At 42.3% G+C, this 26,913-nt stretch overlaps 1 protein-coding gene across 5 annotated transcripts in view; it reads right to left on the bottom strand.

Moving 5' to 3' along the window:
- Positions 1 to 26,913, bottom strand: part of slx4ip (SLX4 interacting protein) — a 109,794-nt gene that overhangs the window by 82,313 nt on the left and 568 nt on the right. For 2 of the 5 annotated variants that reach the window (XM_078556446.1, XM_078556448.1), the window contains exons 2-3: positions 21,861 to 21,889; positions 17,957 to 18,001 (exon numbers count right to left, since the gene is read on the bottom strand). In XM_078556446.1, the coding sequence (XP_078412572.1) occupies positions 17,957 to 18,001; positions 21,861 to 21,889 (74 nt within the window). Of the gene's footprint in view, positions 1 to 17,956; positions 18,002 to 21,860; positions 21,890 to 23,741; positions 23,838 to 26,913 lie in introns of those variants that run through there. The other 3 variants (XM_078556449.1, XM_078556450.1, XM_078556447.1) reach the window with 3 other exon arrangements.

Here is a 26,913-nt window from a genome sequence, read left to right as displayed (position 1 = left end):
GGACCTGTGTTTAGGCAGCTTCTAGCACGTGTAAGTGAGCAACACTGCAAGCCCGACTGATAATCTTAAATTGGTTGTCAGTGTAATTCTTAGCACAGTCAGGATTGTTTAGCAAATGTTGTTCAACTGCGAAATCACATCTAATGTTCGACACTATGTTTTGAGTTTTGCAAGCACAAGCTGATTGGGTATGGTTAGTACTTTTCCTGTTGCAAATAGCCGTAGGGACGTGCTGCTCATTGTTGGGACATACAGACTACATATCTGGCACTGAAATTCATGTACTAAATTACTCATTTGTGCGAGAGGCAGAATGTGTTTTTGGCTTGACGGCAGCACCCTGTTAGTGGAGAATACCACTCAAGTTGCTACTGCATAGTAGCAATGATAAATATAACGAGCAATGATCTGATCAGGATAGCCATTATCCTATAGGGTGGCTTTGATGTGCCCTATTTCAACCCTATTTACGAGGTTACCGATAAGACCAATCTTATAGCGTGCGGAACTGTAGGAATCCCAACGTGTATATTGACCAGTGAAGGTAGGCTTGCAGTTACATTAATAGAGAATCTATTGGCAGATTTCTCAATTAGCAAATCGAGGAAAGGGAGGTAATTTGACTGCTCCCTTTCAAAGGTAAATTTAAGCGCAGGATGGAGCCAATTAAGGTGTGTAAGGAAATTCTTGCACGCAGCTGTGGATTCAAATATAGCAACATCTATGTATCAGAAATATGTGAGGGGTAAGAGGTTAGGTGTCATTCCATCGAAGAGATATTTCTTGTGGAAACCGACAAAGAAAAAATAGGCCATACGTCCCAACGACTGGTGGATCGTATCAAACAGCACTTTGCCTGTTGCTAACAGTTGAAACTAAGTACTGACTATGCCCAATCAGCTCGTGCTTGCAAAACTCAAAATATAGTGTCCAACATTAGATGCAATTGCACGAATGGACAGCACTTGCTAAATAATCCTGATTGTGCTAATTACACTGACCACCAATTTAAGATCATCAGTCAGGCTTGCAGTGTGGCTCACTTACACATGCTAGAAGTTACATATATTGACACACAGGGCCCAGTCCTTTGCAGACAGAAGGAGCACGTCCATGCATTGTGTCTTTTTCAACTAAACAATAGCTTTGGGGGCAGCCATTCCTGGTCCATTCCCCATGGCAATGCTTTGACCTACCTGGTTTGAATTTGAACAAAAACTTGGCAGTTAACTGTTACCAGGCGCATTCTCAGAGGCAACACCTCTACGAATTAGAGTCCACTTGCCAACAAATCCACACTCTTCTCATGCAGTATAAATTGTTGTTCCCTTTGCAATTGGTATTCTTACAAACTGTCCTAGTCAGTGCAAGACAAAAAACTTTGATAACATGTCTCTTTTCTCAGCAATGCCCAAGTTTTGTACTACCAAACAACTAGTTCAAAAGTACCTCTAACTGTAAAGCACTTTAGGATGTTGTGAGATCATGAAAAATGCTATATAAATGCAAGTTTTTCTTTATAATTCAAAAATATGCAGACACAGCTAAGCTGAACAACTATAGCATTAGATATGAATCATAACTTTTAAGATATGTACTTTCTGGTATATTGCCTTATTGGGTGAAGTGTCTGCATCTTTGAATTAATAAACTTTGTAAAAATAAGTTCTAGATATATAGATGACATAAGTCACAATAACCCTTTAATCTACATCCATCCCAGTTTTTCATAGGAAAAGGTTAACAGGAGATCTTTCAATGACCACTGTCAGATTTGGAGGTGTGTGTGTGTCTGGATTTGTGAACTGACATACAACATACAAGTGTAATTACTTAATTCAACATATTGCACTTCATATAACCTTAGCTTAGATACATATCAGCATTTTGTTGTTCTCCTCAGATCTTACTGTATATAGACTTTTTTCATTAAGTCTCTGTGTATAATGCTTTGAATAACCCAGAAATACTTCAATGTGCCTACAAACTGTGTGTGGTCTTATATTGTGGTTCCCTAATGTCCTTTAGGGAAGGGAATCTGCTGTCCTTACCTGGTTTGGCCTACATGTGACTCCAGACCCATACTAATGTAATTGGCTCTTAATTGCCCTGTGAAATGACCAGCAAGCCACGCAGTTCAAGGGCAAGTAGGGGTGGGCAGCAAATGCTGGCCTTAACAGTGGTGCCTACATCCCATGACAGAATGAATTTTAAAAACCTATAGTAAGCAAAATATATATACAAAAAGCATTTAATTATTCATCAGTTCCAGTAACAACACTCTCTCCAGACTAAAAATGTTGCGACATGTTAGAAATTTCAATTTCTTGAATGGTTCTTTATGTCAAAACCACTTCAAAATGTATAACATATCTATCTTCAGAAGTTCTCAGAATCAAATTAATCAATGGTATCATTAATTGTTTTGTGTGTGTGTGTGTAAATGATTACAGTATGTGAATCCTCAGACTAACAACCATTAATTTTATAAGCCAGTAGCTTTCTTTAAAAGATACATTTACGGAAGGGCAGACGATAGATGTCATTTGGAAGAACGTATATGGCACCAATAACAAATAAGGACACAATAATTTGCATTTATATAGTGCCTAAAATGCAAAAGAAAAGGCCCGAAGTCCAAACAGAAATGGATACTGAACTGAAAAGATATTAGTAGGGATGATCAAAAACTTGGTTTAAAGAAACATTTTAGAGGAGGAGATGGAGGTGAAGGGGTGGAGGAATTTAGGGGGAGATTTCCAATACACGGCATGAAGGCAGTTGAAAGCATGGCCGCCAACGGTGAGGCAAAGGGAGGGAGGAATGGATGTACTACAAGCAAGAATTGGAGGAATAGAAAGATTCGGGGGAAGTTGTAAGAGTAGAGAGTCAACAAGCAGACTGGGGTTGCTAAGTGCCAAGTAACATTTGTGCCACACCAGTGCCAACTAATGGCCATCTCCAACAAGAGAGAATCTAACCATCTCCCCATGACATTCAATGGCATTGCCATCACTGAATCCCCCCCACTATCAAAATCCTGGGAGTTATCATTGACCAGAAACTGAACTGGACCCAGTCATATAAATATTGTGGCCACAAGAGCAGGTCAGAGGCTGGGAATTCTGCAGTGAGTAACTGACCTTCTGACTCCCCAAAACCTATCCACCATATGCAAGGCACAAGTCAGGGTTGTGATACTATACTCTCTACTTGCCTGGGTAAGTGCAGCTTCAGCCACACTCAAGAAGCTCAACACCATCCAGGTCAAAGCAGCCCACTTTATTGGCACCCCATGCACCACCTTAAACATCTACTCCACTGACGCACAGCGGCAGCAGTGTGTGCCATCTACAATATGCACTGCAGCTCACCAAGATTCCTTTGACAGCGCCTTCCAAATTGCAACTTCTGCCACTTAGAAGGACAAGGGCAGCAGATGCATGGGAACACCACCACCGACAAGCCACACGCCATTCTGGCTTAGAACTGTATCGCTGTTCCTTCACTGTCGCAGGATCAAAATCCTGGAACTCTCTTCCTAACAGCACTGTGAGTGTACCTACACCACATGGACTGCAGTGGTTAAAGGCGGCGGCTCACCACCAATTAGGGATGGGCAATAAATCCTGGCCTAGTCAGCGATGCCCACATCCCATGGAAGAATAAAAAGAGATAGGAAGGATCATTGGAACAGAAGTAGACTGAGGATCTTAAAGTGGAGGTATTCAAAACTGGGAGTCAACATTGTTTGAGAGATAGGTTCTAGATGAGAAATAGGAGACAGCCCAATAAACAATCAAGAATTTCAAAACACACACCTATACTTAAGTGAAATATTCCAAGATGCTAATAATTTTGAGATTTCATTCCAAACGTTGCACTTGAAAAAAACTTGCCTTGAAGAAAAAAAGTAAAAATCAGCTACACTGAAAAGCTGAAAGTAGCTTTGATTACTCCATGATATGTGAAATGATCAGAACCTGCAGCTATGGTACCTATGTAAAAATCAGCACTTCCAGTAGAGTACCACAATGCTACTGCATTGATATTAATTAGTTTGAAAAATAACGAGTACATAGATGTGACATTGTGATAATATTGCGATTCATTTAACAAAATCACTTAGCCTCCTTCATTATTGTAAAATGTTTTGATTCTAAATAGAATATTTGAGGTTAAGAAAATAAAAGTTATTTTATTATAGAAAAATACCAGGAATTCTGGTTTTAATTTATCCAACTAAGTGTTAAATGCTTAACTGAAGTGATGTGCTAACTGCTAACTCTTTAGATCATCAATCTAGGGAACTAAAAATTTAAAAACCAGAATTAACTAACACATGAGCTCACTTAACCTCACTGGACAGGCTCTTTAATTCTAACCCAGGACACTAATTGGGGGACAGTGCTTCTCAGCAGAGTATTGGGAGTAATGGAGCTGGTAGGACCATTCCTTTAACACACAATATTACCTCCTACCAGCAGAATGTTGTTCAGAACCATTGCATTCTTCTGCCTAAAGAGTAAGGTGCAATGTATGTGTCATGGAAAAAATATGATTTTTTGAACAATGCAAATATTATTTTATTTCCACTGCACACAAGATCAGTGGGGTGGGGGATCTGACTCTGGATCCACCAGGCTCAACCTATTTTTCTGGGTTGAAGATCATCCTTTGTTTACACCAAACACTAGGCAGGTTTTCTAAAATCAAGAAGGCGACTGTGCAAGGATGGAACATCTAAGCTGTGCTGCAGCCCAATAAGGGGCAATGAGGGTTTTAAAAGAGACACAAGCACCCTATAGGTTAGATAAAGCTTCCTGCTGATTGACTCACCTAGATCAAAGCCATCAGCAGATAAATGTTTGGGGCTGACTGGAGGAAGAAGAGACTGCTATAAAAGGTCCACTCCCTCTTTATGCAGGTTGAGGACTCCAAGATTTTTATTGCCACTTCCCAGGGCATACTGCCATTCCTTACACAGAAGGCCACGGAAATATTAGAAAATGGGGTGGAGGGGAAGTCTTCAAGTGAAGGGAAAAATAGTAGTAGCCAGCGGTGGCCTCAGTGAGGGAAAGGTAGAGAAATTTCAGACAGGTTAGTGAGGTGGTGATAGGCCATGCTGTCTGAATTTTTGCTCATTCCCTATTGCAATCCTGTCCAGTTTTGGGTGGGATTATGTAGAAAGAACTCCCCTGACTCCCACCCTCACCCCAAAATCTTTATAAATGCATTACTTCCATTGCAGCACGATGATGGTAATCAGAACACCTACATGTATAGATTGTGATTTCACTCTTCTACTAATGCAAAATAATGAAAGTAAGCTGCTTTAAACAGTAATGACTATATGCACTAATCTGTCAATCATTATATCAGAAGGGAGTTGCAATTGAATATTTGTATCTGCATAGCACATCATTGAAATGTCTCAAAGTGCTTAACACAATTAATTACTTCTTGAAGTTCAATAACTTTTTAAATAGGTAGATACTACATTTATGTTGCACCAGCAGTGAGATGAATAAACAGTTAATTGTTTTTTGGGGTGCTGGTTGAGAAAGAAAGTATCAGCACTTCTTCAAACAGCATCATGGGATCTATAACATCCACCTAAACAGGTAAGTAGATGTTGGTTTAATTTCTCATTTGAAAGCACAGCACTCCTTCAGTACTGCACTAAACTGTCAGCCTAAATATCCACTCGGGTCCTAGTGTGGAACTCTAAAGCACAACAATCTGAATCAGAGGTGTGACTGCTGCCAAGTGAACCAAGCTATCGTTACTGTTAGCAGAATGTCAGATACTTCAGGGACCTTCAAATGGTGGACTTTGACCAACTTCAGAGCTTGGAACTGATTGCAAAATTCTTTTAAAGTAAAAGGTAGTGTGAACACAGGCCTATTAATCAATTTTTGTCCCACCCACAGAGGTAGTCTGCTTCTGGTTGGTCAATCATCACTGTCAATCATCACTTATTTCTGCTGATGAGCAGAAATAAACAATAACTGACAGCAATAACTGACCAACCAGAAGTGGAAAACCTCTGAGAATGGGACAAAAGTTGATTATGTTGACAAGCTACTTTGAATTGACCTAAGTGGAAACTTCTATCATCACAGATCTGATCAGGAATATTAAATAAGCAATATTGCTTGAATTATTGAATACAATGGAGTTTGTTAATTTCCTATTCCAATGCAAAATTCAAAGAAAAATGTGTTTAGTTTTGCTGTGGATTTTGTGTACAAATTTATAACAAAATGGAATACAATTGTTGATAAAATACACCTGCTAGTTATCCCAGATCTTGGTCAGCTTGATGACTGACCTAAGTGGACAGCAGTTAAACATAATTTGGAATATCTGTTGTGTAGAATTGCTGTCAATGGACATTATTCTTGGACTGCTGGTACATACACCTCTAGTTTTATCTATTCAAATTTAAATACATTGGGTGAAAGATTATTAGTGATTCTAGTTGAACAAAATCTTGCATGTATTTAGTTCTCAAGAAATAAAAACAAGATATCATATTGAGAGTTAGAACTGCAATACAAATGTCAAATTATAAAATTAAAATTCCATTACATATTTTTGCATGAGGAATTTTGCCTGCAGAACATTGTAAATAAATGTGGCTCAAGTGCTCCCTCTTCTGGGCTACAGCATCTACAATCTCAATTAATATTCGTTGTTAGAGAGAATCCCGATTAGTGACAAGAATCCATGATTTGATCTCAGCAAAGAATGAAAGTACATTTCAAAAACTCACTCGACAAAATATTGATTTTAAAAGGAAAGGGCTGATGTAGGAAGTGTTTCTCCCCAAAACCCCTTTACTCTTCTGAAAGTAATGACTAATGTTTAGGGTACATGGCTGCCTTCCAGTACCTTGGCCAAATGACCAATTCTGATTTGTGAGCCAAGACAGATGAGTGGGTTAGTCAGTTTTGGGACATCATAACTGAGTCTAATTCCATCCCTATGAATATCCATATACACTTTCTAGCAACAGGATCATTTGACAGCAAACAGAAGTGGTAATCCTGGTATGTTATGCTATAAACTGATGAAGGTAGACTAATGGGTTGTCGTGCCTGAACTTTGTGTAGACAACCAGGCTATGTTTTCGTGACAAACATGTCAGCTGAGATTCGCTATGAAGAAAAGATTTATCAAACACTGGAAGATGTATCTGTATCAAGTGAAAATAACTGGCTCTGCATATATTGGACCTTTACTCAAGATTCAGAGCAAGCAACAGTAGATTGATTGATAGATTGGGTTTATCAACAATATTCCACGGATAAGCGGAAATCAGTAGCTTGAATTGCAACCCCTTGAAAACATATAGAATCTTTAGTTTTTATTGATTTCAGTATCTTGCAATAACAATCTGATATGATGAATAAACAGGGTATGAGTTCTTTATTAAAAAAAATCCTGCCTACAATAAACTCCTGTTTTTAAACAATCTCAATGGCAACACCAGGTATTTTTCAATCGCACAACTGCAAAACTTCACAGTCATTATATGGAACTGAAGGCCTCTTTGGATTGGTTAATAAGATAGAAACAGTGTGTATTGAGAAAAACGCAAATAACTTGAGGCAATCTAAGTGTTACAATTTTAAAAAACTAAGTAAATGTTGTTTCTTCATTTTTCTAATCCAGCAAAACTGTCAAACTTTACGATAGTGAACACTAGTGTAAAGATCTTTTATGCTGGTGCTGAGTTTTGTTATAGTGAAGTCCGACTGTATGGATCAACTCCGGCTCTGCATAAAGTAGGTACTGTTTCAGTTACTTGCTGCATAATGTAGACTTAACTATTTTTGTGAATATGTACCTGATTCACCACTTCTCATTGGAGGCTTTGTCTGCAGATGTCTGCAGTTGGATAACTGGCAACACTGGGAACGATTAATTTCTTGCAAGCTTTACAAGTATTACACTCAGTCTTTTTTTATTCATTCACGGGATGTGGACTTCGCTGGCTGGGCCAGCATTTATTGCCCATCCCAGTTGCCCTTGAGAAAGTGGTGGTGAGCTGCCTTCTTGAACTGCTGCAGTCCATGTGGTGCAGGTACACCCACAGTGCTGTCCAGTAATTTGACCCAGCGACAGTGAAGGAACGGTGATATATTTCCAAGTTGGGATGGTGAGTTACTTGGAGGGGAACCTCTGGATGGTGGTGCTGGTCTATCTGCTGCCCTTGTCCTTCTAGGTGGTAGTGGTCATGGGTTTGGAAGGTGCTGTTGAAGGAGCCTTGGTGAATTTGTATATGGTACACACTGCTGCTACTGTGCGTCGGTGGTGGAGGGAGTGAATGTTTGTGGATATGGTGCCAATCAAGCGGGCTGCTTTGTCCTAGATGGTGTTGAGCTTCTTGAGTGTTGTGGGAGCTGCACGCATCCAGACAAGTGGGGAGTATTCCATCACACTCCTGACTTGTGCCTTGTAGATGGTGGACAGGCTTTGGGGAGTCAGGAGGTGAGTTGCTCGTCACACGATTCCTAGCCTCTGACCTGCTCTTGTAGCCACAGTATTCATATGGCTAGTCCAGTTCTGGTCAATGGTAACCCCCAGGATGTTGATAGTGGGGGATTCAGTGATGATAATGCTATTGAGCATCAAGGGGCGATGGTTGGATTCTCTCTTCTTGAGATGGTCATTGCCTGACACTTGCATGGTGTGAATGTTACTTGCCACTTTTCAGCCCAAGCCTGGACATTGTCCAGGTCTTGCTGCTTTTGGACATGGACTGCTTCAGTATGAGGAGTCGCGAATGTGCAATGTTCAGCATCAATCATCAGTGTGCACAATCATCAGCAAACATCCCAACTTCTGATCTTATGATGGAAAGAAGGTCATTGATGAAGCAGCTGAAGATGGTTGGGCCCAGGACACTACTCTGAGGAACTCCTGCAGTGATGTCCTGGAGCTGAGATGACTGACCTCCAACAACCACAACCATCTTCCTTTGTGCTAGGTATGAATCCAAACAGCAGAGTTTTCCCCCTGATTCCCATTGACTCCAGTTTTGCTAGGGCTCCTTGATGCCACACTCCGTAGAAATGCTGCTTTGATGTCAAGGGCAGTCACTCTCATCTCACCTTGGCAGCTCAGCTCTTTTGTCCATTTGAACCAAGGCTGTAATGAGGTCAGGAGCTGAGTGGCCCTGGTGGAACCCAAACTGGGTGTCAGTGAGCAGATTATTGTTAAGCAAGTGTCACTTGATGACCCCTTCCACTACTTTACCTATGATCGAGAGTAGACTGATGGAGCGGTAATTGGCCGGGTTGGATTTGTCCTGCTTTTTGTGTACAGGACATACCTGGGCAATTTTCCACATAGCTGGGTAGATGCCAGTGTTGTAGCTGCAATGAAACAGCTTGGCTCGGGGCGCGGCAAGTTCTGGTGCACGAGTCTTCAGTGCTATTGCCAGAATATTGTCAGGGCCCATCGCCTTTGCAGTATCCAGTGCCTTCAGCCGTTTCTTGATATCACGTGGAGTGAATTGAATTGGCTGAATACTAGCATCTGTGATGCTGGGGACCACCAGAGGCGGCCAAGATGGATCATCCACTCGGGCACTTCTGACTGAAGACTGTTGCGAATGCTTCAGCCCTATCTTTTGCACTGCTGTGCTGGACTCCTCATCATTGAGGATGGGGGTATTTGTGGAGCCTCCTTCTCCACTGAGTTGTTTAATTGTCCACCACCATTCACGACTAGGTATGGCAGGACTGTAGAGCTTAGATCTGATTCGTTGATTGTGGGATCACTTAGCTCTGTCTATCACTCGCCGCTTATGCTGTTTGGAACACAAGTAGCCCTGTGTTATAGCTTCACCAGGTTGACACTCATTTTTAGGTATGCCTGGTGATGCTCCTGACACACCCTCCTGCACTCTTCATTGAACCAGGGTTGATTCCTTGGCTTGATAGTAATGGTAGAGTGGGGGATATGCCAGGCCATGAGGTTACAGATTGTGTTCGAGTACAATTCTGCTGCTGCTGATGGCACACAGCACCTCGTAAATGCCCAGTCTTGAGTTGCTAGCTCTGTTCAAAATCTATCCCATTTAGCATGGTGGTAATGCCACACAACGCGATGGAGGGTATCCTCAATGTGAAGGTGGGACTTCGTCTCCACAATGACTGTGCAGTGGTCACTCTGACCGATACTGTCATGGACAGATGCATCTGCAGCAGGCAGGTTGGTGAGGATGAGGTCGAGTATGTTTTTCCTTCTTGTTGGTTCCTCACCACCTGCCGCAGACCCAGTCTCCCAGTTATAAGAACATAAGAACTAGGAGCAAGAATAGGCAATTCAGCCCCTCAAGCCAGCCCCACCATTCAATACAGTCATGGCTGGTCTCATTTCGGCCTCAACTCCAATTTCCCGCCCTCTCCCCATAATCTTTCAACCCGTTACTAATTAAAAGTCTGTCTATCTCCTCCTTAAATTTATTCAGCGTCCCGGCATCCACTGCACTCTGAGGTAGTGAATTCCACAGGTTCACGACCCTTTGAGAAAAGTAATTCCTCCACATCTCTGATTTAAATCTACCACCCCTTAGCCTAAAATTATGGCCTCTCGTTCTAGAATGTCCCACAAGGGGAAACATCTGTTCCACGTCTACTTTGTCTATTCCCTTTAGCATCTTATATACCTCAATTAGATCTCCTCTCATCCTTCTAAACTCTAGCGAGTATAGGCCTAAACTGCTCAATCTCTCCTCATAAGACAAGCCCCGCATCTCTAGAATCAATCTAGTGAACCTCCTCTGAATCGCCTCCAATGCAACTATATCCTTCCTCAAGTAAGGGGAACAAAACTGTGCACAGTACTACAGATGTGGTCTCACCAATACCTTGTACAGTCGCAACAACACTTCCCTATTTTTATACTCTATTCCTTTAGCAATAAATGCCAAAATTCCATTTGCCTTCCTTATCACCTGCATACTAGCTTTCAGCGATTCATGCACGAGGACACCCAGATCCCTCTGCACTGAAGCATTATGAAGTTTCTCTCCATTTAAATAATAAGTCACCTTTTTAATCTTCCGACCAAAATGGATAACCTCACACTTATCCACGTTAAACTCCATCTGCCAAATTTTGGTCCATTCACCTAACCTGTCCATATCCATTTGTGAATTTCTTATTTCTTCATTGCAACTTATTTTGGTGTCATCTGCAAATTTAACTATAGTACCTTCTATCCCTGAATCCAAGTCATTAATATAGATTGTAAATAGTTGGGGCCCAAGGACCGAACCGTGGCACCCCACTAGTTATAGCCTGCCATCCAGAAAAAGACCCATTTATCCCGATTCTCTGCTTTCTATTGGTTAGCCAGTCCTCTATCCAAGCTAATATATTACCCCTAATTCCGTGTGATCTTATTTTGTGTATTAATTTTTTGTGCGGCACCTTATCAAAGACCTTCTGGATGTCCAGATATACTACATCTACAGGATTCCCATTATCCACTTTGCATGTCACATCTTCAAAGAACTCTAGTAAATTAGTCAAACAGGATTTACTCTTCATAAAACCATGCTGACTCTGATGGATTGCATTTTGACTTTCCAAATGCCCCATTACTACTTCCTTAATAATGGTTTCCAACAATTTCCCAACGACAGACGTTAAACTAACTGGTCTATAGTTTCCTACTTTCTGCCTCCCCCCCTTTTTGAATAAGGGCGTTATATTAGCATTTTTCCAATCCACTGGAACCTTTCTAGAATCCAGGGAATTTTGGAATATTATTACCAATGCATCCACTATATCCGCTGTCACTTCCTTTAAGACCCTGGGATGTAGGCCATCAGGTCCTGGGGACTTGTCACCCTATAATCCCAATAGTTTGCTCAGTACTTTTTCTCTAGTGATGATGTTCTAAGTTCCTCCTTCTCTTTCCCCTCTGCTCTACCTGTTACTATTGGGGTGGTACTAGTGTCCTCCACTGTGAAAACTGAGGCAAAATATTGATTAAGCATCTCTGCCATTTCTGCATTCCCCACTACTAACTCCCCAGTCTCATCCTCCAAGGGACCGACATTCACATTAGCTATTCTCTTTCCTTTTATATACTTGTAGAAGCTTTTGCTATCAGTTTTTACATTTTGCGCTAGCTTTCTTTCATAATTTATCTTTGCTCTTTTTTATTATTTTTAGTAACCCTTTGTTGATCTTTAAAAGTTTCCCAATCTTCTAGCCTGCCACTGACCTTTGCAATTTGGTATGCCTTAGTTTTTGCCTTTGTTATCTTTAACTTCCTTGCTTAGCCATGGATGCTCCTCTTACCGTCTTTCTTGGGAGGAATTGAATATCTCCTTAAATATCTGCCACTGTTCATCAACTGTCCTTATTTGTAGTCTTCCTGCCCAGTCCATAGGCCCTCATGCCTATGTAGTTACCTTTGTTTAACTCCAGAACACTAGTATGTCACTTATGACTCAGCCAGCTAGGTCAGTAGCTGGTACCGAGCTACTCTTGGTGATGGGCATCATAGACCCCCACCCAGAGTACAATCTGCGCCCTTGCCACCCTCAGTGCTTTCTCTAAGTGATGTTCAACATGGAGGAGCATTGATTCATCAGCTGAGGGAGGGCGGTACGTGGAAATCAGCAGGAGGTTTCCTTGACCTGATGCCATGAGATTTCATGGAGTCCAGAGTCAAAGTTGAGGACTCCCAGGGCAACTCCCTCCTGACTGTATACCACTGTGCTGCCAACTCTGCTGGTTCTGGTCTGTCCTGCCAATGGGACAAGACATACCCAGGGACGGTGATGATGGAATCTGGGACATTATCTGTAAGGTATGATTCTGTGGGGATGACTATGTCAGGCTGTTGCTTGACTAGTCTGTGAGGCAGCTCCTCCCAATTTTGGCACTAGGCCCCAAATGTTAGTAAGGGGAACTTTGCCGGTTCGACAGGGCTGTGATTGCAGTTGTCCTTTCCGGTGCCTAGGTTGATGCCAGGTGGTCCGTCCAGTTCCATTCCTTTTTTGTACCTTTGTAGCGGTTTATTACAACTGAGTGGCTTGCTAGGCCATTTCAGGGGGCATTTAAGAGTCAACCACATTGCTGTGGATCTGGAGTCACATGTAGGCCTGACCAGGTTAAGGGCGACAGATTTCCTTCCCTAAAGGACAGATGGGTTTCATGGTCATCATTAGAATTTTAATTCCAGATTTTTTTTTATTGAATTCAAATATCGCGATCTGCCATGGCACAATTCGAACCCGGGTCCCCGGAGCGTTATCCTGGGTCTCTGGACTACTAGTCCAGCGACAATACCACTACGCCATCACCTCCCTCCATTATTAATATGAGGTGAATTTTCATTCCAGTAATTCTGTTTTTATGGGTTATCTCAGGATTCATTGGCTCCTACTCTAGAAGAGGTCTTTTGTTCAATAACATTTATTTACATGACAACTATTTAAAAAGATTAAATAAGACCCAAGACCTAGCTGAAGTTACTCTCGAGATGCTTCACACTCATCTTCCCTCAGTGAGTGGCCTCATTATGACACAGCTCCTTACGTACATGCTCAGTGGCTATCATTAGAGTTAACCCTTTACTCTACATTATCCTCCCACCAACTCTTTATCAACATATTATTAGACACACATTCTCCTACACCTCACCCCAAAGTCTCTTCTCTTAAGGGGAAAGTGTCTGTGGTTATTTCATCAGTCATCTTGAACAAATGCAGAGCTCCTTCTGAGGTAGATGGGAACTCTGATGCTCTGAGATCAGTTTGTGGAGGCTGAGACTTCTGGTTTCCCTCATTTGTGGTTCTGTAGGTATGACATTTTCTTCAGGTTCAAGGTACTCTGCCCATGCTGTTAATGGTTTCCTGTCCATTGAAATTAGCACAAATCTGTTCCTTCAAATGATTCCTGACTGCGTTTTGACCAGATACAATCTTGGTTGCTGTAACTTCTTAAATTACTGTACCAGCACGGTTCTGGTCTCTGATCAATACCTCCTCTCCCATTGCAAGAATCGGAAGGTCTTGAGCCCTATGCCACTGATTAAACGTACAAGCTTGATTTGCTCAGTAGGCTTCTTCCTAGCTTGATCATAGTCTTCCACTGTGACATTTGGTAGCAAGGTGAGGGTAGTAAAGGAAGTTGGGTCTTTAGACTGCAGCCCATCAGAGGCTCGCATAGGACAAACCCATTATGTAATGGTGTGATGTGTTAACTAAGCAAAATGAGCTCAAAGTCGTCATTCTTCTTCAGTAGGGCTTTTGTAGTGCATACTCCTCACTCCGTTAGACTGAGGGTATTTTGGGGAGCTTGTGGCATGGCCAAATCCATACGATGCTGCGAAGGATTGGAAGCACTCGTTGGCAAATTGTGGTCCATTATTAGAGATAAAAGTGTCTGGAATTCCTGTGTAGAGAATATTTTCTTCAAGAAGTTAATAACAGCTTCAGAGGAGAGAGAGGTGAGAGAAAACTAGCTCGTAATATAAAGATGGAGCATAAGAGTTTCTATAGATATTTAAATAAGAAAATAATAACAAAGTGCGCGTTGGTCCTGTAGAAAGTGCACCTGGTGAATTGATAATGTAAAGTAGGGAGATAGCGGATGAATTAAACAGGTATTTTGCTTCAGTCTTCACTACAGAGGACACAAGTAACATCCTGAAAATAGCTGTAAATCAGGAAATGGAAGGGAGGGAGGAACTCTGGAAAATTACAATCACCAGGGAAGTGCTATTGAGCAAATTGTCGGGGCTGCTGCTGACAAATCCCCAGGCCCGGATGGACTTCACCCCAAGGTCTTGAAAGGAGTGGCTAGGGAAATAGTTGATGCGTTGGTTTCAATCTTCCAAAATTCCCTAGATTCTGGGAAGGTTCCATTACATTGGAAAATAGCAAATGTAACTCCTTTATTCAAAAAGGGAGACAGAAAACAGGAAACTACAGGCCAGTTAGCTTAACATCTGTCTTAAGGAAAATGTTAGAAGCTATTAAAGATATTATAGCAGGGTACTTAGAGAAATTCAAGGCAATCAGGCAGAATCAACATGGTTTTGTGAAAGGGAAATTATGTTTAACCAATTTGTTGGAGTTCTTTCAAGGAGTCACATGTGCTGTGGATACAGGGGAACTGGTGGATGTACGGTGCTTAGATTTCCAGAAGGCATTTGATAAAGTGCCACATCAACGGTTATTGCGAAAAATAAAAGCTCATGGTACAGGGGTAACATATTGGCATGGATAGAAGATTGCCTAGCTAACAGGAAGCAAATAGTTGGCATAAATGAGTCTTTTTCTGGTTGACAGGATGTGATGAGTGGTGTGCCACAGGGATCAGTGCTGGGGTCTCAACTTTTTACAATTTATATAAATGACTTGGATGATGGGGCCGAAGAAATTGTTGCTAAATTTGCTGACAACACAAAGATAGGTAGGAAAGTAAATTGTGAAGAGGACATAAGGAGGCTACAAAGGGACATAGATATGTTAAGTGAGTGGGCAAAGATCTGGCAAATGGAATACAATATGGGCAAATGTGAAATTGCCCATTTTGACAGGAAGAATAAAAAAAAGCATATTATCTAAATGGTGAGAGATTGCAGGTCTCTAGGGTTCAGAGGGATCCGGGTATCCTAGTGCATAAATCACAAAAAGCTAGTATGCAGGTACAGGAAGTAATTAGGAAAGCTAATAAATGTTAGCATTTATTGTGAGAGGAATTGCTTACAAAAGTAGGGAGGTTATGCTTCAGTTGTACAGGGCACTGGTGAGACCACATCTGGAGCAGTGTGTATTGTACTGGTCTCCTTATTTAAAGAAAGATGTAAATGCATTAGCAGTTCAGAGAAGGTTAACTAGACTAATACCAGGAATGGGCAAGTTGTCTTATGAGGAAAGGTTGGACAAGATAGGCTTGTATCCACTGGAGTTCAGAAGAGTAAGCAGCGACTTAATTGAAATCTTCAAAATCCTGAGAGGTCTTGACAGGGTGGATGTGGAGAGGATGTTTCCTCTTGTGGGGGAAACTAGAAGTCACTGTTTAAAAATAAGGGGTTGCTCATTTAAGAAAGAGATGAAGAGAAATATTTTTCTATCAGAGGATCATGAGTCTTTGCAACTCTTCCTCAAAAGGCGGTGCAAGCAGAGTCTTTGAATATTTTTAAGGCAGAGCTAAATAGATTTTTGATTAACAGGGTTGAAAGGTTATCGGTGGTAGGCAGGAATGCGGGGTTGAGGTTACAATCAGATTAGCCATGATCTTATTGAATGGCAGAGTAGGTTCGAGGGGCCGAATGGCCTATTCCTGCTCCTAATTCGTATGTGAGGCCATGTAGCTTTTGCACCTCTATCCAGCAGGGATAATAGTTTACTACTACCAGAAGAAATATGTTCCCTTTACAGTTGAAGAAATCCATGTCAAGGCACTCCCAAGGCCTTGATGGGAAGGAGGAGAGCAGAAGTAGCTCTCTCTGTTCCTTTCTGTAAAGGGCACAGGTGACGCAGTTGGAGACCATCTCTTCAATAGAGTGTGAAATTCCTGGCTCCCATTCAGGGCTGTGCCCTGGCTTGACACTTGGCTACACCAAGATATCTTTGGTGGATCTTTTGGAGGTCTTCCATGCAGAGAGCTTGTGGTATCATCACTCTTGCATCGCATACTAGAGGGTCTTCTATGACGCTGTTTGAAATATTGCCTCAAGATAGGGTTGTTTGGAATGTACTGTGGCCATCTGTCCAGGCAGTAGGTACGAATTTGGATGCACTCTTTATCTTGCCTTCGGACTGCATGAATATCACACAACTTCTGGTCTGTTGCCAGCAAGTATCAGGCAGTCAAAGCTGTGAAGGCTTCAACTTCGATTATGAAGATTTTATCTTCCTTTGTTGGGTAAGTGGCAGGCATCCTGGACAGTGCAGTGTATCGGTCGTTGTCTGATATTTACCCTATACATACCCCATAGTAGCGTCGCATCGTGTGAGACTAAGTCAGAATCGCTAAATCCTGGGTGGCATCTTTGTGATTTCTTTTGTGTTCAACAAAGTTACTAATGGCTTATGATTGGTCTCAACCTTAAGCTGCAGGCCCAGTACATAATCAGAGAATTTCTCACATGCCCAAGTCGCTGTGAGGGCTTCTTTTTCGATAACAGCATAGTGCTGTTCAATCTCATTGAATAACCTGGCAAAGTAAATAGAACTTCTTTTGCTATCACTTTGGACCTGTAATAGCACTGCTCCAGGTCCCGCTGCAGATGATTCAGCTGCCACAAGCGTGGGAAGTTCAAGTTCGTAGTGGGCTAGGACCTCTGAGGGTGTTAGCATCATTTTGATTTGTTCAAATGACTGCTGCTGATGCTCACTCCAGCACCACACTTGGTCCTGTCAAAAAGACATCTGAGGGGTTCATTTATCTGGGCTAAGTGAGGCAGGGATTTACCTAGTTGGTTGACCATGTCCATAAACCTTTGTAGCTCTGTTATATTTCTAGGTGGCGAGAATTCCTTTATTGCCTTCACTTTCTCTGGGTCTGTGGTAATCTGTTGACACTCAATGGCATTACCATCACTGAATCCGCCAGAATCAACCTCCTGGGGTTTACCATTAACCAGAAACTGAACTGGACCAGCCATATAAATACTATGGCTACAAGAGCAGGTCAGAGGCTGGGAATTCTGTGGCGAGTAACTCACCTCCTGACTCCCCAAAGCCTGTCCACCATCTACAAGGCACAAGTCAGGAGTGTGATGGAATATTCCCCACTTGCCTGGGTAAGTGCAGCTCCAACAACACTCAAGAAGCTCCATAACATACAATACAAAGCAGCTCGCTTTATTGGAACCCCATCCACCACCTTAAACATTCATGCTCTCCAGCACCGACGTACAGCAGCAGCACTGTGTACCATCTACAAGATGCACTGCAGCAACTCACCAAGGTTCCTTTGACAGCACCTTCCAAACACATAATTTCTACCACCTAGAAGGACAAGGGAAGTAGACGCGGGGTGAGTCAGGCACTTAACTGGCCATCGTTAGGTGTCCCATGAGATTTAGGATCCTTGGGACGGAAATTCCACCCCCCCCCCGGGAGCTGTCGGTTAAGACAAACAGTATAGAAACATTTAAGGAGAAGCTAGATAATCTCATGAGGGAGAAGGGAATAAGCTCAAATGGAGGAAGCTCAAATGGAGCACAAATGCTGGCACGGCCTGTATAAGCTGAATGATTTGTTTCTGTGCTATACATTCTATGTAATTCTCAGCAGCTAAACAAAATCTCACTACAGCATTAGAAGTGATGCTCCTGCTCATAATTGCAGAATAGTTGGCAATTTCATTGTTTGGTCTTAAACATGAACAATTGCCAGTTGATTGACTTGCTAGACAGTTATTAGAACCCATGGAACTGTATTCCAGGATAGAACCATAGAAAAGCGATGGTGCAAAAAGAGGCCATTCAGCCCATTGTGTCTACGCCGCTCATTTTTAATCCCACTTTCTAGCACATGGTCCATAGCCTTGCAGGATACAGCACTTCAGGTGCAGATCCAGGTGCCTTTCAAATAAGTTGAGCGTTTCCACCTCAACCGCCAGTTCAGGAAGTGAATTCCAGATACCCACCACCCTCTGGGTGAAGATGTTTCTCCTCATGTCCCCTCTAATCCTTCTATCAATCACCACGCCCCATGGCAATTGACCCCTCAGCTAAGGGAAATAGGTCTCTCCTGTTTACCCTATCTAGGCCCCCATAATTTTGTACACCTTAATTAGGTCACCCCTCAGCCTCCTCTGTTCTAAGGAAAACAACTCTAGGCTATCGAATCTTTCCTACAGCTACAATTTTCAAGCCCTGGCAACATTCTTGTAAATCTCCCCTGTACTCTCTGCCCAGCAATTATGCCCTTCCTGTAATGTTGTGACCACAACTGTACACAAAATTCCAGCTGTGGCCTAACCAGCGTTTATACAGCTCCAGCATTACATCCCTGCTTTTGTATTCAATACCTCATCCAATAAAGAAAAGCATTCCAAATGCTTTCTTTCCCACCTTATCCACCTGTCCTGCCACCTTCAGGGACCTGTGGGCATGTACTCCAAAGTCTCTCACTTCCTCTACCCCTCTTAATATCTTCCCATTTACTGAGTATTCCCTTGCTTCATTTGCCCTCCTTAATGCATTACCTCACACTTCTCTGGATTGAATTCCATTTGCCACTTTTCCGCCCACTCAACCAAACCATTAATATAATTCTGGAGGCATCAGCTGTCCTCGTCACTATCAACTACGTGGCCAAATCTTGCATCATCTGCAAATTTCCCGATCATGCCTCCCACATTTATGTCCAAATCACTAATACATACAAAAAACATCAAGGGCCCCAACAATGAGCCCTGTGGAACGGTACTGGAAACCGCTTTCCACTCACAAAAACATCCATTGACTAGTACTCTGTTTCCTGTCACTGAGCCAATTTTGAATCTAACTCACCATCTTCCCCTGTATCCCATGGGATCTCACTTTCCTGACCAGTCTGCCTTGTGGGACCTTGTCAAGTTCCTTACTAAAATTTACGTAGACAACATTCACTGCACTATCCTCATCAATTCTCCTTGTTACTTCCTCAAAAAAATTAAGCTAGTAAGACACAATCTTCTCCCAACAAAACCATGCCGGCTACCCCTGATCAATCCATGCCTAAGTGACAGTTTATCCTGTCTCTCAGAATTGATTCCAATAATTTGCCCAGAACTGAAGTCAGACAGACCGGCCTATAATTTTCTGGCCTATCCCTCGCACCCTTTTTAAGTATTGGTACAACGTTCGCAGACCTCCCATCTTCTGTCACTTTACCTGTATCTAGTGAGGATTGGAAAATGATTCTCAGAGCATCCGCTATTTCTTAACAAAAACAGAATTACCTGGAAAAACTCAGCAGGTCTGGCAGCATCGGCGGAGAAGAAAAAACTCTTAACTCCTTAACTCTTTTCTTCTCCGCCGATGCTGCCAGACCTGCTGAGTTTTTCCAGGTAATTCTGTTTTTGTTTTGGATTTCCAGCATCCGCAGTAGTTTTTTGTTTTTATCCGCTATTTCTTCCCTGGCTTCCTTTAACAACCTGGGATACGATCCAGCTGGCCCTAGTGATCCACCCTAAAAGATGCCAGTCCCTCCAGTACTACTTCTCCCATTATGCTTATTGCATCTAATATTTCATACTCTTCCTCTTTAATGAGAATGTCTGCATCGTCCCTCTCCTTAGTGAAGAGGGAGACAAAATACTCATTGAGAACCCTGGACACATCTTCAGCATCAAGTTACCATGTACATCTGATAGGCCCTACCCTTTCCTTAGTTATCCTCTTGCTCTTAATGTACTGGTAAAACATCTTTGGGTTTTCTTTGATCTTACCTGCCAATATTTTTTTGTATCCTCTTTGTTTTCCTAATTTCCTTTTTTACTTCACCCCTGTACTTTCTATACTCCTCTAGGCTTTCTACAGTATTAAGATTTTTGTGACTGTCATAAACTCTTTTTCTACTTTATCTTACACTATATATTCCTGAATAACCAGGGGGCTCTAGATTTGGCAGTACCACCATTTTCTTTTATGGGAGCATGTCAACACTGGTCCCATAGAATCTCGCTTTTGGATACCTCCCACTGATTTGACACTGTTTTCCCTTCTAGTAGCTGTATCCAGTCCACTTTCACCAGTTCACCTTGCCCCAATTTAGAACTTTTCCTCCTGTTCTATCTTTGTCCTTTTCCATGATGATGTTAAATCTAACTGTATTATGGTCACTATCTCCAAAATGGTCACCCACTGCAACTTCATCCACTTGCCCAACTTCATTTTCTGAAACTAAATCTAGAATTGCGCCCCCTCTTGTTGGGCTTGTTACATGTTGGCTGAAGAAGTTCTCTTCAATGCAGTTCAAGAATTTTGTGTCCTCTGTGCCCTTCACACAGTTCGTATCCCAGTTGACAATAAGGTAGTTGAAGTCTCCAACTATTACTGCCGCACTGTTTTTGCATTCAGGAATTTGCCTACATATTTGATCTTCTTACTCCCTTCCACTATTTGGTGGGGAGGGGGTCTATAGCACACTCCCAGCAATGTGGCTGCCCCTTTTTTTATTACTGAGCTCAAGCCGTAGGGCCTCTTTTGGTGCTTCATTTAGTATAACATATCTTCTCACAGCTGTAATTGTTTCTTTTAACCAATAATGTTACATCCCCACCTTTTTTTAACCCCCTCCCTATCCTGCCTGAAAACTCTATATCCAGGGATGTTGAGCTGCCATTTTTGCCCTTCTTTAAGCCAAGTTTCCGTTATAGCAATGAGATCATCCTGCCACGTGCCTATCTGTGCCTCAGCTCATCAGCTTTATGCTGTTATGAGTTATTTTGTTTAGCAGGACTAAGCACAGAAATAAGTTCACCAAAACAACTGCAATCATTTTTTTTAATGCAATCATTTTAAAATGCTGCATTTTCTATTATATAAAGCTGTTTTTTTTGCTAGGATGAGGTGGGAAAGATATCTTCCCCTACCCTTTGCTTATGAAGTCAGTGATGCATGTTGGAGTGGAATTTCAAGAAGAACAGGAGAATTACTTTCATGTTGCATGGGAACATTGAAGAAAATAACTACTTTATGACAGAAAATGTTGTGCTTAATTTAAGAAGTCTCTGGCAGCCTCAGTCAGTGCCTAGTGGAGATAATCTAAGTGCACAGTTCAGCCTTTATGTGTCAAGGAGCTTCTTCAGTCATGCGCTGTAACACTTTACTCCATATATATATATATCATTCAAGGAAAGTTTAAGTAGCCTTACCTTAAGGACAAATTTCTTTGACGGCATCACTGCAATAGAAAGATAACTTGCTTCAATTTATAGTAGTTAAATAAATTACTACCATCTCATTCAAGCAACAGGACAGCCAACTTAAGTGAGGATAGAAAACAGTTTGTAAAAAGAAAATGCAAACCAAATATTAAATATAAATAATATATTAAACACCAAGTTCCAACTTAGCTCATCTGTAGCACATTCATCTAGGAGTCAAAAGATTTTGAGTTTCAGACCTCTTCAAAAACATCAGCACATGTTTTGGGCTGATATTTCAGTGCAATAGAGGGAGCACTCTGATTTTGCAGTCTTTCTGATGAAATGGTAAACCGGGCCACACCTGGATGGTTGACGTGAACATAAAAGGTCTCATGGAATTATTGAAAGAGTAGGGAGCTCTCGATGTCCTGGACTCCAACCTCTATCACTCAACCAGCACTATCAAAGCTTTGTCTGTTTTACTATTTGTGGCATCGAGCTATACACAAAAAAATGTAACAACCCTTCAAAACCAACTCACTTTGGACATCCTTAAGATGTGAAAGACACTATATAAATAAGTTATTTCTCTTTAAACCTTTCAAAATATGTCAGTAACAATTCAAACATTTCTGGAATTTATCACAATTTAGAAATAACAAAGGCTGCACTGCATCATTAGCAATTAACTCTAAGCAGACTAATTGTTACTAATTTGTGAATAGTGTCATGACCAGTAAATGTCTACTTCCTTTAACTTTTGTCAAGTTACTATATTTCAGGTTGCACCATGTAGAGAACGCTCAAGCCAGTTTATTTTTTTAGGTAGAAACCACTTAGCTTGAATTCCATATTGAACTTTTAAATCTGCAACCCTTGCCATGTGCATCTGAATCACGATAGTTAATAGATGCTCCCTGTGTGCAAAAGTTGGAGTTTAACCAGCTAAAACTGTGCTATTTAAATGAGCAGTATAGAGTTCATGATTGCTTTTTAAATGATGAATCAAATGCTTTTTGCCCATGTACTGGAATGTGTGGTATGCATCAGCACAGAGCACTTGTCCAGCTAGACAAACCTACTAATTATGGCATTGTCTTGCAGTCATCTGGAGCCAAGTGATGAGAATCTCAGTCCTTCCAAGGTTTGCTCCTCCAAGTCTTATCAATGAGCCAGGCTGACTGGTCATTCATTTACAAGCCCTTAAATACTGAAGGCCTGACGAACTCAGATATCAGATTACTGAATCTGCCTCATGGAAGATTGACTCCGTTCCAAACTACCATTACCAGACATGCCATTTTGGAGTCAACTTGATCGCAGACAGACCCTGGTCACCTCCCAAGCCTCTAAATTGGCAATTCAATTTCGTTGCCAGTATGAAATTTATTTAATATTTTACTACATTAAAAGGACTATATAAATGCATGTCTTGTTAAGAAATGAGAATAACACTTCAATTTGGAAATTTTGCCTTGCATTATTTTTGTTGCCAATTTCTTTTCGCTTTCCCCCTTTCTGAAAGCATTGACTTCTTGCTAGGATAAGAATTATGGTGAGCAGTCTCCCTTAACTCTTACAGGTTCCATCATGTCTGAGCTTTAACGAGTGTCAATTGATTAGTCAACTGCAAGGATTATCATGACAGAATCCAATCATGCTCACCTGACATCCACACATCTACACTTCCAATAGGAGTTACTGAATACAAAGAACCTTTTCCCAACCAGAATCTAGAAAACAGTGAAGCCAACTGTAGTACCCCTACTCCCACTTTAGTTGAGCTTAGTTCACACAGAAGTTCAACAAGTTTCCGTGGGTGGTAAAGCACTGAGTTCAAATTGCCCTGTTGAGTTCAAGAATCCCACATTGGGAGTCACATCCCACCTTCGTTCTCCCACTGGCAAAAATAGGATCAGTCGGATATGGGGGTGGAACTTCCAGAACTGGGTCCCACCCACCATTTTGAAAGCTTCCCAGAGACTCCATGGCTTCATGTTAATCCAGGCCTTGGAATCTTGAGAAATTCAGAACATAAAAATACTCAGAATACTTCTCATACATTAAATTACTGTTGATATGGTGTGTTCTGGTTCAATGAACATTAAGTGACTTCTATGATAATGTGCTGACAACAGGCTGATCAAGCTTCAGCTTGTTGAAAATTGCATCTTACACCCAATGCCTACAGCCTGTCAATTATAGAAATTGTAATGTGGACTAAAAATATACAGGTGTAGTCAAAGGATTTCTGCAAAACTGAATCTAAGTGACCAGATCAAATGTATAATCCTTCAACTTAATCCATTCTGGTTGGCACTTGCATCAAATATTCATTGCTTATAAAACTGCATACATAATTTTTTTTTTTAACTGCTCTGATGTAGTTTCTGATCCCGATATTCACTGCATAAAACATTCATTTCCTCTAGTTCAAAAAAAAATCTAGCTTTACCCTTTGTAATCTCTCTGCACCACCTGCAGTCCCTCACTAAGAAAATAGGCAGGTACCCTTCTCTCAGAAGTCTGCCACTGATAGTCCATGACCAACCACTGGCAGTTACATGAGAGCAACACCAGGAAGAGTCCCACTCCAAATGCCATTCGACTGTTATTTTATTATTGCACAGCTGCACATTAAGGGGGGGTGGGGAAATCCTTGGTGCAAATATACACACCATGGACAGGATTTTTGCTTTGGGGTCAGGACACCAAAGTAAGGATCATTTCCAGATCCCAACATATCACGGCATGGGTGTGACATGCCCAACACAATTTTGATTGGATTGGCCAATTAATGACCAGAGAGCACGCTCGCTATTCAGTTAAGGATGGTGGCAGGCTCTCAACACTGGAGGACCAATAGGAGACCCTCCAGCATTAAGAAACTGCAACCTGCCAATGCAGGTAAAGGAGATAAGGGCACCCCAAGGTGAGGGAACACTAGGTAATTTTAAAATCTTTGAGAATACAAATGGCCACAACTGCTAGACCACCTCCACATGGTGGCCTGTGGCCATTTGTAAGTCGGCTGGGGTGGGGGCATGGGAGGGAATGCTTAAATAATTAAATAGAGCGCTGGACCCCCTAGTCTGCTGCCAGGCAGCCATCTCCTTTCTCTGGCTGTGTTTCGGCCATTGCAGGGGGCCCACTTGCTGGCTGAAAAATTCCAGTCTGTGCAGCTGAGGGGCCTAATGGCCTCAACTGGCTATCTATTGCTTGTGAGCAATTTTAATCCAACATTCCCAGTAGGAAACTGATGGATTGGATCCCATCAGTTTCCCCAGAGCCAGATTAGGTTAAAATTATGAGTTCTCTGCTCGAAGGCAGGTCCTACCCACAGCACCACAGCCTTCACCATGGGTAGGGCAAGGGGACAGGACCTGAATCCATCCCAGCCAGAACCTCATGCTGTTAGCACCAACTGATCTACACCTGCCATCCAGCCAACTGAGCCAATCGCGCCCCCCCTGCCAAAAGAGTCTGAGTTGCTGTGGTGACATATACTTTTACATGCATATTGTACCCTGGAGCTATGGATGTGATGGTCGAGGCTCCAACTTCTTTCCATCACACGGCTTCCAGGAATCTCTCCCATTCTTATCACCTGCTATTGGTGTATGTTGGAAGCATTTACAAGTTGATACTCAAGCTCCTTAGCCAAAAGGCCTGGAGCAGGGCTTGAACCCAGAGTTTCTGACTCAGAGGCAAGGACGCTACTCACTGCACAGATTAAAATTATGCCCATTGTTTACAGTGCAAATAAAATATTGAAGAACATAACTTGCACTTTCTAGTAAGTTCTTCCATCCACCCTGACACAAAGCTTTGGAGTTAGGTGACATATCCCACATGAAATTCAAACATTGGCTGTGTACTCTCATAGTTTCCTGCTTGTTCATGAGCACCTTTCCAGACTTCAGGATGTCCCCAAAAAGTTTCACAACAGATAAAGTACTTTTGTGTTGTAGCCAAAGTTGTAATGTAGGAAATGTGGCAGCCAATTTGCATACAGCAAGGTTCCACAAACAACAAAATAGATGGTCAGATAATCAAGTGATGATGGCTAAGGGGGCAAATATTGGCCATCATACTTGCTTTTCTTCATTCAAATAGTCTCCTGGGATCTTTCAGACAGGACCTCAACGACCACTAGATCAACAGTTTTATGAAAATTGCTGAAAGCAGACTACTCCTGGCTCTTAGGTTGCCCTGCAATCTTGGACAAAGCCACAAACTACCCTACACATTTCTTACAAGAACCTAATCCAGCCTATTTCTTTCTGATTACTCCGCAGTCTTCCAAAGCAAACAATAGTTATGCCACAATATAACAAAAGAATAATTCCAAGTGTAATTCCCCAATAGCTTTCAGATTCTCTAGGATTCTCTTTCCTTTGGATAGAAATAGAAATGAGCTCAGAAACACCAAAGATAAGCATGCATGAAACAGCCTTAGAATAGGCAGCTGTCAACCAAGAGTGGTTCCTGACTTTGTTCCCCCGCCATTCTCCCCGTCCTTTGAGCAGCAGTCAAATGTTGACAGTTGATATGTACAATATCAATAATTAAGTGATCCCTGTGGAATGCCGCCGGGGGGGGAAGCGGTGTTTGGTGGTGGCATCATGCAGGAGTTGGCGGAAATGGCAGAGGATGATCCTTTGAATGCGGAGGCTGGTGGAGTGATATGTGAGGACAAGGGGGACCCTATCACCCCCTGCACCCCCTTCCCTCCTCTCACCAGCCCCCACAAACCCATGCCCCCTCCCTCCCCTCACCCCCTGCCCCCTCCCTTCCCTCAATTGCCCTCCCTCACTCCCCTCAACCCCCCTCCCTCACTCCCCTCAACCCCTCCCTTCCTTCCCTAACCCCCTCCCTTCACTCACCACCCTCCCTCCCTTCCCTCGCCCCCTCCCTCCCTTCACCGCCCCTCCCTTCCCTCACCCTCCCTTCCCTTCCCTCACCCCCCTTCCCTTCCTTCCCTCACTCCCCCTCCCTTCCTTCCCTCACCCCCCCTCCCTTCCCTCACCCCCCCTCCCTTACCCCACCCCCCCCTTCC

Source organism: Cetorhinus maximus, chromosome 14 (assembly GCF_964194155.1).
Source record: "Cetorhinus maximus chromosome 14, sCetMax3.hap1.1, whole genome shotgun sequence".
In the NCBI taxonomy this organism is placed as follows: domain Eukaryota; kingdom Metazoa; phylum Chordata; class Chondrichthyes; order Lamniformes; family Cetorhinidae; genus Cetorhinus; species Cetorhinus maximus.
The sequence above is the reverse complement of the archived record's forward strand: the minus strand, read 5'-3'. Positions and strand labels throughout refer to the sequence as shown.